The 12,683-nt window shown below is 45.0% G+C and overlaps 1 protein-coding gene across 1 annotated transcript in view; it reads right to left on the minus strand.

Annotated features, from left to right (window-relative positions):
• Positions 1-12,683, minus strand: part of LOC109886278 (actin-binding LIM protein 3) — a 93,293-nt gene that overhangs the window by 15,415 nt on the left and 65,195 nt on the right. The window contains exons 4-6 of the mRNA XM_031797258.1: positions 10,146-10,261; positions 8,151-8,277; positions 6,912-7,005 (exon numbers count right to left, since the gene is read on the minus strand). Of these exons, the coding sequence (XP_031653118.1) occupies positions 6,912-7,005; positions 8,151-8,277; positions 10,146-10,261 (337 nt within the window). The remainder of the gene's footprint in view (positions 1-6,911; positions 7,006-8,150; positions 8,278-10,145; positions 10,262-12,683) is intronic.

A 12,683-nucleotide genomic window follows, 5' to 3' on the forward strand; every position in this document is an offset into this window, starting at 1 on the left:
ACTCTTTAGGTAGGTACACCTACAGCTCTGTGGAACACTGGGTCTGTACATAGTCAATGGTAGGCTGAGAGGGGACTCTTTAGGTAGGTATACCTACAGCTCTGTGGAACACTGGGTCTGTACATAGTCAATGGTAGGCTGAGAGGGGACTCTTTAGGTAGGTACACCTACAGCGCTGTGGAACACTGGGTCTGTACATAGTCAATGTCAGACTAAGAGGGGACTCTTTTGGTAAGTACAGTTGAAGTCGGAAGTTTACAATCACTTAGGTTGGAGTCATTAAAACTTGTTTTTCAACCACTCTACAAATTTCTTGTTAACAAACTATAGTTTTGGCTGGTCGGTTAGGACATCTACTTTGTGCATGACAAGCAATTTTTCCAACAATTGTTTACATTATTTCACTGTTTCACAATTCCAGTGGATCAGAAGTTTGCATACACTAAGTTGACTGTGACCTTTAAACAGCTAAGTTGACCTTTAAACAGCTTGGAAAATTCCAGAAAATGATGTCATGGCTTTAGAAGCTTCTGATTGGCTCAAATGATGTCAATTAGCCTATTGGAGGTGTACCTGTGGCTGTATTTCAAGGCCTAACTTCAAACTCAGTGCCTCTTTGCTTGATATCATGGGAAAATCAAAGAAATCAGCCAAGATTTCAGAAAAGAAATTGTAGACCTCCAAAAGTCTGGTTCATCCTTGGGAGCAATGTCCAAACGCTTGAAGGTACCACGATCATCGGTACAAACAATAGTAAGTAAGTATAAACACCACGGGACCACGCAGCCGTCATACCGCTCAGGATGGAGACGTGTTCTGTCTCCTAGAGATGAACATACTTTGGTGCGAAAAGTGCAAATCAATCCCAGAACAACAGCAAAGGACCTGTGAAGATGCTGGAGGAAACAGGTACAAAAGTATCTATATCCACAGTAAAATGTGTCCTATATCAACATAACCTGAAAGGCCACTCAGCAAGGAAAAAGCCACTGCTCCAAAACCGCCATAAAGTTTTCAACTGCACATGGGGACAAAGATCGTACTGTTTGGCCATAATGACCATCGTTGTGTTTGGAGGAAAAAGGGGGAGGCTTGTAAGCACAGGGGTGGCCTTGGCCTTTAAGGACCTGGCCTTTAAGGACCTGGCCTTTAAACGTTAATCACAGGTTCTGTCAGACCTGGGCTCTGACGGTTAACCACAGGTTATGTTGGACCTGGCCTTTAAACGTTAATCACAGGTTCTGTCAGACCTGGGCTCTGACAGTTAACCTGAAAAAAAACAATACAATTATATCCAGTTGTATTAGAACACACCCAAAACAACAAGTATCTAGGATTAAATATCAACAACACAGGTAGCTTTCACATGGCTGTGAACGAGCTGAGAGACAAAGCAAGAAGAGCATTCTATGCCATTAAAAGGAACATTCAAATCTAAATTCCAATCCAGAATCTGGCTCAAAATGTTCCAATCAGTAATAGAACCAATTGCTCTATATGACAGTGAAGTATAGGGTCCACTCTCTAATAATGAATTCACCAAATGGGACAAACATCCAATTGAAATACTGCATGCAGAGTTTTACAAGACTGTATTGCAAGTGCAAAGAAAAACTCAAAATTACACATGTAGAGCAGAATTGGGTCAATACCTCCTTCTCATTCGAATAGAAAAAAAGAGACATCACATCTTACAACCATCTAAAAACACGTGACTTCAAAACATTTCATCACACAGCTCTACAATGTCAAGAGATGAAACAAGAGAAGAGTCCCATCAGCCAGCCAGCCAGCCAGTTCTGAGGCTCAGTTCACTCACCTAAACCAACCCCATAGAGCCTGAGAAAATCTGGCCCAACCAAATCATCACAAAACAAAACAAAATATATCACCTATTGGAAAGACACCACAAAAAATCTAAGTAAACGTCAATGCGATTTGGCTCTAAACAGACAGTACTTGGTGGCAGACTATCTGACCACTGTGACTGATAGAAAACTGAGGAAAACATTGACTAGGTACAGACTCAGTGAGCACAGTCTGGCTATAGAGACCTGGTAATCACAGACAAACCTGGCTGCCCAGAGAGGACAGGCTGTTCTCACTCTGACCCCGGGAAGAGGTAGAGACATGGATGCATTTCCTATTACGCTGTGACAAATACTCAGATCTAAGAGAATCCTTATTTTCCAAAATTATCATTCAGTACAAAGAATTTGAAAATATAAAATATATGTATTGGGTGAAACGCCAAAATGAACCTGGAGAAGAGTCCCCTAAGCAAGCTGGTCCTGGGGCTCTGTTCACAAACACACCCCACAGAGCCCCAGGACAGCAGCACAATTATACCCAACTAAATCATGAGAAAACAAAAAGATAATTACTTGACACATTGGAAAGAATTAACAAAAAAAAACAGAGCAAACTAGAAAGCTATTTGGCCCTAAACAGAGAGTACACAGTGGCAGAATACCTGACCACTGGGACTGACCCAAACTTAAGGAAAGCTTTGACTATGTACAGACTCAGTGAGCATAGCCTTGCTATTGAGAAAGGCCACCATAGGCAGATATGGCTCTCAAAAGAAGACAGGCTATGTGCACACTGCTCACAAAATGAGGTGGAAACTGAGCTGCACTTCCTAACCTCCTTCAAAATGTATGACCATATTAGAGAGACATATTTCCCTCAGATTACACAGATCAACAAAGAATTTGAAAACAAACCCAATTTTGATAACTCCCATATCTACTGGGTGAAATTCCACAGTGTGCCATCACAGCAGCAAGATTTGTGACCTGTTGCCACAAGAAAAGGGCAACCAGTGAAGAACAAACACCATTGTAAATACAACCCATATTTATGCTTATTTATTTTCCCTTGTGTACTTTAACCATTTGAAAATTGTTACAACACTGTATACAGTGCCTTGCGAAATTATTCGGCCCCCTTGAACTTTGCGACCTTTTGCAACATTTCAGGCTTCAAACATAAAGATATGAAACTGTATTTGGGACAACAACAACTGGGACACAATCATGAAGTGGAACGACATTTATTGGATATTTCAAACTTTTTTAACAAATCAAAAACTGAAAAATTGGGCGTGCAAAATTATTCAGCCCCTTTACTTTCAGTGCAGCAAACTCTCTCCAGAAGTTCAGTGAGGATCTCTGAATGATCCAATGTTGACCTAAATGACTAATGATGATAAATACAATCCACCTGTGTGTAATCAAGTCTCCGTATAAATGCACCTGCACTGTGATAGTCTCAGAGGTCCGTTAAAAGCGCAGAGAGCATCATGAGGAACAAGGAACACACCAGGCAGGTCCGAGATACTGTTGTGAAGAAGTTTAAAGCCGGATTTGGATACAAAAAGATTTCCCAAGCTTTAAACATCCCAAGGAGCACTGTGCAAGCAATAATATTGAAATGGAAGGAGTATCAGACCACTGCAAATCTACCAAGACCTGGCCGTCCCTCTAAACTTTCAGCTCATACAAGGAGAAGACTGATCAGAGATGCAGCCAAGAGGCCCATGATCACTCTGGATGAACTGCAGAGATCTACAGCTGAGGTGGGAGACTCTGTCCATAGGACAACAATTAGTCGTATATTGCACAAATCTGGCCTTTATGGAAGAGTGGCAAGAAGAAAGCCATTTCTTAAAGATATCCATAAAAAGTGTTGTTTAAAGTTTGCCACAAGCCACCTGGGAGACACACCAAACATGTGGAAGAAGGTGCTCTGGTCAGATGAAACCAAAATTGAACTTTTTGGCAACAATGCAAAACGTTATGTTTGGCGTAAAAGCAACACAGCTCATCACCCTGAACACACCATCCCCACTGTCAAACATGGTGGTGGCAGCATCATGGTTTGGGCCTGCTTTTCTTCAGCAGGGACAGGGAAGATGGTTAAAATTGATGGGAAGATGGATGGAGCCAAATACAGGACCATTCTGGAAGAAAACCTGATGGAGTCTGCAAAAGACCTGAGACTGGGACGGAGATTTGTCTTCCAACAAGACAATGATCCAAAGCATAAAGCAAAATCTACAATGGAATGGTTCAAAAATAAACATATCCAGGTGTTAGAATGGCCAAGTCAAAGTCCAGACCTGAATCAAATCGAGAATCTGTGGAAAGAACTGAAAACTGCTGTTCACAAATGCTCTCCATCCAACCTCACTGAGCTCGAGCTGTTTTGCAAGGAGGAATGGGAAAAGATTTCAGTCTCTCGATGTGCAAAACTGATAGAGACATACCCCAAGCAACTTACAGCTGTAATCGCAGCAAAAGGTGGCGCTACAAAGTATTAACTTAAGGGGGCTGAATAATTTTGCTTGCCCAATTTTTCAGTTTTTGATTTGTTAAAAAAGTTTGAAATATCCAATAAATGTCGTTCCACTTCATGATTGTGTCCCACTTGTTGTTGATTCTTCACAAAAAAATACAGTTTTATATCTTTATGTTTGAAGCCTGAAATGTGGCAAAAGGTCGCAAAGTTCAAGGGGGCCGAATACTTTCGCAAGGCACTGTATATACAGTGGGGAGAACAAGTACTGTATTTGATACACTGCCGATTTTTCAGGTTTTCCTACTTACAAAGCATGTAGAGGTCTGTAATTTTTTATCATAGGTACACTTCAACTGTGAGAGACGGAATCTAAAACAAAAATCCAGAAAATCAAATTGCATGATTTTTAAGTAATTAATTTGCATTTTATTGCATGACATAAGTATTTGATACATCAGAAAAGCAGAACTTAATATTTGGTACAGAAACCTTTGTTTGCAATTACAGAGATCATATGTTTCCTGTAGTTCTTGACCAGGCTTGCACACACTGCAGCAGGGATTTTGGCCCACTTCTCCATACAGACCTTCTCCAGATCCTTCAGGTTTCAGGGCTGTCGCTGGGCAATACGGACTTTCAGCTCCCTCCAGACCTGAACCCAATAGAAAATCTTTGGAGACTGGCTAGGCCACTCCAGGACCTTGATGCTTCTTACGGAGCCACTCCTTAGTTGCCCTGGCTGTGTGGTTCAGGTCATTGTCATGCTGGAAGACCAAGCCATGACCCATTTTTTATGCTCTTACTGAGGGAAGGAGGTTGTTGACCAAGATCTCGTGATACATGGCCCCATCCATCCTCCCCTCAATAGGGTACAGTCGTCCTGTCCCCTTTGCAGATAGCTAATAATCCTAATCGTCAGTTACCAGTGGTCTCCTACTTAATGATAGCTAATCATCCTAATCGTCAGTTACCAGTGGACTCCTACTTAATGATAGCTAATCATCCTAATCATCATTTAACAGTGGTCACCAGTGCTCTCCTACTTAATGATAGCTAATAATCCTAATTGTCAGTTACCAGTGGTCTCCTACTTAATGATAGCTAATCATCCTAATCGTCAGTTACCAGTGGACTCCTACTTAATGATAGCTAATCATCCTAATCATCATTTAACAGTGGTCACCAGTGCTCTCCTACTTAATGATAGCTAATCATCCTAATCGTCAGTTACCAGTGGTCTCCTACTTAATGATAGCTTATCATCCTAATCTTCAGTTAACAGTGCTCTTCTACTTAATGATAGCTTATCATCCTAATCGTCAGTTAACAGTGGTCACCAGTGGTCTCCTACTTAATGATAGCTAATCATCCTAATCGTCAGTTAACATTGGTCACCAGTGGTCTCCTACTTAATGATAGCTAATCATCCTAATCGTCAGTTACCAGTGGTCTCCTATTTAATGATAGCTTATCAGTGTGATAATAATGATGGTTCTCATAACGACCCTCTTTTCAACAGCTCCTACTATGAGGATTCCTCCCAAATGGCACCCTATTCCTATGTAGTGAACTAGGACCCATATGGCTCTAGTCAAAAGTAGGACACTATGTTGGGAAAAGGGTGCCATTTGGGACATAGCATGAGCTCTGCCTTCCTACAGTAATTAGCACAACAATCCCTCTGGGTCACCTAAACACATTATAAAGAGAGGGTGAGGCAGGTGAGGAGGTGTCAGAGAGAGAGATGGAGGGAGGGAGAAAGAGAGAGATGAGATGTAGAGTGTGTATTTGAAATAATGAGTGTGTATGTGTATGTGAGAGATAGCGAGAGATTGCCTAAGCTGCATGTAATGTGAGGTTCCTGTACAGATCAGTGTAATGTTCATTTCCTGTACAGATCAGTGTAATGTTCATTTCCTCTACAGATCAGTGTAATGTTCATTTCCTCTACAGATCAGTGTAATGTTCATTTCCTCTACAGATCAGTGTAATGTTCATTTCCTCTACAGATCAGTGTAATGTTCATTTCCTCTACAGATCAGTGTAATGTTCATTTCCTCTACAGATCAGTGTAATGTTCATATCCTCTACAAGATCAGTGTAATGTTCATTTCCTCTACAGATCAGTGCTTCCTCTGTCAGTCTCAGGTGGCAACTGGGAATAACTGGTAATATTGACAACTCATGTTAAAAGACACCACCAGCTTTCATATGTTCTCATGTTCTGAGCAAGGAACTTAAACACTTTTTTACATGGCACATATTGCACTTTTACTTTCTTCTCCAACACTGTGTTTTTGCATTATTTAAACCAAATTGAACATGTTTTCTTATTTATTTGAGACTAAATGTATTTTATTTATGTATTATATTAAGTTAAAATAAAAGTGTTTATTGTTCATTTTGTATTGTTGTAATTGTCATTAATTACAAATATATATAAAAATCGGCCGATTAATCGGACGCACGCACACGCAGGGCAGCAGATGAAGCCAGGCATGTTGTAGAAGCTGTTAATAACCCAGAGAGAGACTGATGGAAAGGAGAGGTGAGAGGAGGTGAGGAGAGGATAGTATAGGTCCCCAGGGGGAGTGTGTATGAGTGCTCACCTCCAGTACCCGTCCACTGATGTATCTGCTGCACGTCTCACACTTAACCCCAAACTGGGCGTGGTAATCAGACTCACAGTACGGCACGTTGTCCCTGAAACACAAAGGGTTAAACACCCAATCAAAGGTGTGTGTGTATGTGTCTCTCTGTGTCTGTTTGTGTGTGTGTATGTGTCTCTCTCTGTGTGTGTGTCTGTTTGTGTGTGTGTGTGTGGTGTGACTGTTTGTGTGTGTGTGTGGTGTGTCTGTGTGTGTGTGGTGTGTCTGTGTGTGTGTGGTGTGTCTGTTTGTGTGTGTGTGTGTGGTGTGTCTGTTTGTGTGTGTGTGTGGTGTGTCTGTTTGTGTGTGTGTGTGGTGTGTGTGGTGTGTCTGTTTGTGTGTGGTGTGTCTGTGTGTGTGGTGTGTCTGTTTGTGTGTGTGTGTGGTGTGTCTGTTTGTGTGTGGTGTGTGGTGTGTCTGTTTGTGTGTGGTGTGTCTGTGTGTGTGGTGTGTCTGTTTGTGTGTGTGTGTGGTGTGTCTGTTTGTGTGTGGTGTGTGGTGTGTCTGTTTGTGTGTGGTGTGTCTGTGTGTGTGTGGTGTGTGTGTGTGTGTGGTGTGTGTGTGTGGTGTGTGTGTGTGTGTGGTGTGTCTGTGTGTGTGTGGTGTGTCTGTGTGTGTGTGTGTGTGTGGTGTGTCTGTGTGTGTGTGTGTGTGGTGTGTGTGTGTGTGTGTGTCTGTTTGTGTGTGGTGTGTGTGTGTGTGTGTCTGTTTGTGTGTGGTGTGTATATATAGTACAAGTCAAAAGTTTAGACACACATTCATTCCTTGGGTTTTCTTTATTTTTAATATTTTCTACATTGTAGAATAACATCAAAACTATGAAATAACACGTCGTAACCAAAATAGTGTTAAAATATATTTTATATTTGAGATTCTTCAAAGTAGCCACCCTTTGCCTTGATGACAGCTTTGTACAGCTTTGCACACCTCTTGGCATTCTCTCAACCAGCTTCATGAGGTAGTCACCTGGAATGCATCTCAAATCTCAAATATATTTTGATTTGTTTAACACTTTTTGGGTTACTACATGATTCACATCATGATTCACATGTGTTATTTCATAGTTTTGATGTCTTCACTATTTTTCCAAAATGTATAAAGTAGTAAAAATAAAGAATGTCTGTACGTGTGTGTGTGTGTGTATATAGAGACTGTGTGTGTGTATATAGAGACTGTGTGTGTGTGTGTGTGTGTACTGACTTGCTGATGTATTCCCCAGTGAGGACCATGTTGCAGGTTAGACACTTGAAGCAGCTGACATGCCACTGTTTCTCCAACGCCAACAGAGACTGTCCCTGTTTTATATCCTCTCCACACCCTGAACAGTCTGGAGAGAGGGAGGAGGGAGATGGGGAGAGGGAGGTGGAGAGGATGAGGGAGGGGGGAGAGAAGGGGACAGGGAGGCAGATGGGGGCGAGGGAGGTAGGGAGAGAGGGAGAGAGAGGGGGGAGACATGGAGAGAGAGGGAGGAGGAGGGGTAGGGGAAAGAGGTGAAGAAAAGTGGTGAGAATTAGGTGGATAAGTGAAAAGAAGCGAGAGGGGGACAAACCTGAGGGGCTAATGTATCTATACCCAACAATGTGTGTGTCAACTCAGTGTATCAGCCCTATACCTGCAGCCCCCTAAAGGGGGTGTGGTCTAGGGGTTGGTTCTAGAGTGTGTCACCCTAAAGGGGTGTGGTCTAGGGGTTGGTTCTAGAGTGTGTCACCCTAAATGGGTCTGGTCTAGGGGTTGGTTCATGATTGATCCACCCTAAAGGGGTGTGGTGGAGGAATAGGGGTTGGTTCTTGATTGGGTCACCCTAAAGGGGTGTGGTTTAGGGGTTGATTCTAGATTGGGTCATACGAAAGGGGTGTGGTCTAGAGGTTAGTTCTAGATTGGTTCCAAGTAGAGTTCCTCTCAGATCCACCAGTACCTGAATACCCTAGACCTGATCCGAGACCTGAGCGGGTCTGAATCCAGAATTCAAATTAATGTCACAGGTCTAGGTCAGGTCTGATATGATTGTCACGGGTCTCGGGTAAGTGTAATTTTAACTGACTTGTCCGGGAAGGGACCGCACATATCCGAATGCGACTGCTGCAGTAGAGAGAGAAAGCAATTGTATAATTTATGCTCCTGCTCTTGCTTTTCACGAGAGTGGAGCGTGGTGCGTGTAGCGTGGTGGTGCGTGTAGTGTGGTGCGTGTAGCTAGCTAGCTTAACTAGCTTCTCATTCCGGTTTGATGCAGTCCAAGACAAGTACCACATAATCATCGTGGACGATAAATAACCTAGCTATTGCAGCTATTATTCTACTATAGCGTGAGTCAGGTTGGTTGGTTGCTGTCTTTCATCTCTCCCTTCGTCCCTCCTGCTCCCCATGTCAGTTGCTCACAGTACAGCCCCTCCCCCACTTGCTAGAATGGCATCTCTCCCCCTCCTCCCTGCTCCCCATGTCAGTTGCTCACAGTACAGCCCCTCCCCCACCTGCTAGAATGGCATCTCTCCCTTCCTCCTCCCTGCTCCCCATGTCAGTTGCTCACAGTACAGCCCCTCCCCCACCTGCTAGAACGGCATCTTTCCCTTCCTCCTCCCTGCTCCCCATGTCAGTTGCTCACAGTACAGCCCCTCCCCCGCCTGCTAGAACGGCATCTCTCCCCCTCCTCCCTGCTCCCCATGTCAGTTGCTCACAGTACAGCCCCTCCCCCGCCTGCTAGAACGGCATCTCTCCCCCTCCTCCCTGCTCCCCATGTCAGTTGCTCACAGTACAGCCCCTCCCCCGCCTGCTAGAACGGCATCTCTCCCCCTCCTCCCTGCTCCCCATGTCAGTTGCTCACAGTACATCCCCTCCCCCACCTGCTAGAACGGCATCTCTCCCCCTCCTCCCTGCTCCCCATGTCAGTTGCTCACAGTACAGCCCCTCCCCCGCCTGCTAGAACGGCATCTCTCTCCCTCCTCTCATGCTTTATCAGCTCCAGTTAACAAAGTAGCTTCAAAAATGACTTTTCTGCTGCTTCCCTCACTAGGACTGGGCCTGGACCCGACCAGGTCTACATGGGGCAGTCTAGTTGTCCTCAGGTCCATTCAGAACGGGTTTCTATATTAAAAAATAAATACATGCATAGATTGGGTCCGGGAGGGAATACTCCAGGTCCATTTTGGACCCGTGAAGACCTCCAGATCCAAGTCTCGAGGTCATGAGGGCGGGACTTACGGCTGGGTCCATGGATCTTGATTGGTTCGTTGGAGGTGACGAGTGTGTGAGAACACTGTTGACACACACAGTCCTTCCCACTGAACGTCACTCTGTCTCCGATAGGGAACGGCTTCCTGAACGGGGGAGATACACACGGATTAAATACACATTTGCGTACACATACACAAGCATGCACACACACACACACACGCACACACACACAGTGCGCCCAGGGAAGCCACATGGTCATTGTCCTCACCACTGAACAACCAACAATCTCACGCTTTTCTGGGATGAGGACACACAAACACACAAAAATGGTTTCACTGTGACTGAGGGAATAAACTCTAAAGCCCAGCTTTAGATACATGCAGGAATAACCCCTTACTTTAACCAGAAAAGGCTGTGTGTGTATATATTTGATGTGTGAGAGCAGGTATCATGTCTTTGGTTATGAGGAAGATGTCATTGGATGGCCTACAGAATGTTAGTGTGCTGTCAGGCAGAGGAGGAGAACATGGTTTGGATGGCCTACAGAATGTTAGTGTGCTGTCAGGCAGAGGAGGAGAACATGGTTTGGATGGCCTACAGAATGTTAGTGTGCTGTCAGGCAGAGGAGGAGAACACGGTTTGGATGGCCTACAGAATGTTAGTGTGCTGTCAGGCAGAGGAGGAGAACACGGTTTGGATGGCCTACAGAATGTTAGTGTGCTGTCAGGCAGAGGAGGAGAACACGGTTTGGATGGCCTACAGAATGTTAGTGTGCTGTCAGGCAGAGGAGGAGAACACGGTTTGGATGGCCTACAGAATGTTAGTGTGCTGTCAGGCAGAGGAGGAGAACACGGTTTGGATGGCCTACAGAATGCTAGTGTGCTGTCAGGCAGAGGAGGAGAAAATGGTTTGGGTGGCCTACAGAATGTTAGTGTGCTGTCAGGCAGAGGAGGAGAACACGGTTTGGATGGCCTACTGAATGTTAGTGTGCTGTCAGGCAGAGGAGGAGAACACGGTTTGGATGGCCTACAGAATGTTAGTGTGCTGTCAGGCAGAGGAGGAGGAGTAGACTAGAGGAGGAGGAGGAGGGAGGAGGAGACTAGAGGAGGATAATAAGGAAGAGACTAGAGGAGGAGGATGAGAAGTAGACTAGAGGAGGAGGAGGAGGAGGAGGAGGAGGAGACAAGAGGAGGATAATAAGGAAGAGACTAGAGGAGGAGGATGAGAAGTAGACTAGAGGAGGAGGAGGAGGAGGAGGAGGAAGAGACTAGAGGAGGAGGATGAGAAGTAGACTAGAGGAGGAGGAGGAGGAGGAGGAGGAAGAGACTAGAGGAGGAGGATGAGAAGTAGACTAGAGGAGGAGGAGGAGGAGGAGGAGGAAGAGACTAGAGGAGGAGGATGAGAAGTAGACTAGAGGAGGAGGAGGAGGAGGAGGAGGAGACTAGAGGAGGATAATAAGGAAGAGACTAGAGGAGGAGGATGAGAAGTAGACTAGAGGAGGATGATGAGGAGTAGACTAGAGGAGGATGATGAGGAGTAGAAAAGAGGAGGAGGATGAGAAGTAGACTAGAGGAGGAGGAGTAGTAGACTGGAGGAGGAGGAGGAGTAGACTTAGAGGAGGAGGAGGAGGAGTAGACTAGAGGAGGAGGAGGAGACTAGAGGAGGAGGATGAGGAGTAGACTACAGGAGGAGGATGAGGAGTAGACTAGAGGAGGAGGATGGGGAGTAGACTAGAGGAGGAGGAGGAGGAGTAGACTAGAGGAGGAGGAGGAGGAGGAGTAGACTAGAGAAGGAGGAAGAGTAGATTAGAGGAGGAGGATGAGGAGTAAACTAGAGGAAGAGGAGGAGGAGGAGTAGACTAGAAGAGGAGGAGGAGGAGTAGACTAGAGGAGGGGGATGAGGAGTAGACAAGAGGAGGAGGATGAGGAATAGACTAGAGGGGGAGGAGTAGACTAGAGGAAGAGGAGGAGGAGGAGTAGACTAGAGGAGGAGGATGAGAAGTAGACTAGAGGAGGAGGATGAGAAGTTGATTAGAGGAGGAGGATGAGAAGTTGATTAGAGGAGGAGGATGAGAAGTTGATTAGAGGAGGAGGAGTAGACTAGAGAGGATGAGGAGTAGACTAGAAGAGGATGAGGAGTAGACTAGAAGAGGATGAGAAGTAGACTAGAAGAGGAGGATGAGGAGTAGACTAGAGGAGGAGGAGTAGACTAGAGGAGGAGGATGAGGAGTAGACTAGACGAGGAGTAGACTAGAAGAGGAGGAGGAGGAGTAGACTAGAAGAGGATGAGAAGTAGACTAGAGGAGGAGGATGAGGAGTAGACTAGAGGAGGAGGAGTAGACTAGAGGAAGAGGAGGATGAGGAGTAGACTAGAGGAGGATGAGGAGTAGACTAGAGGAGGATGAGGAGTAGACTAGAGGAGGATGAGGAGTAGACTAGAGGAGGAGGATGAGGAGTAGACTAGAGGAGGAGGAGGAGGAGTAGACTAGAGGAGGATGAGGAGTAGACTAGAGGAGGAGGATGAGGAGTAGACTAGAAGAGGAGGAGGAGTAGACTAGAAGAGGAA

This window comes from Oncorhynchus kisutch, linkage group LG19 (assembly GCF_002021735.2).
Source record: "Oncorhynchus kisutch isolate 150728-3 linkage group LG19, Okis_V2, whole genome shotgun sequence".
Lineage (NCBI taxonomy): Eukaryota > Metazoa > Chordata > Actinopteri > Salmoniformes > Salmonidae > Oncorhynchus > Oncorhynchus kisutch.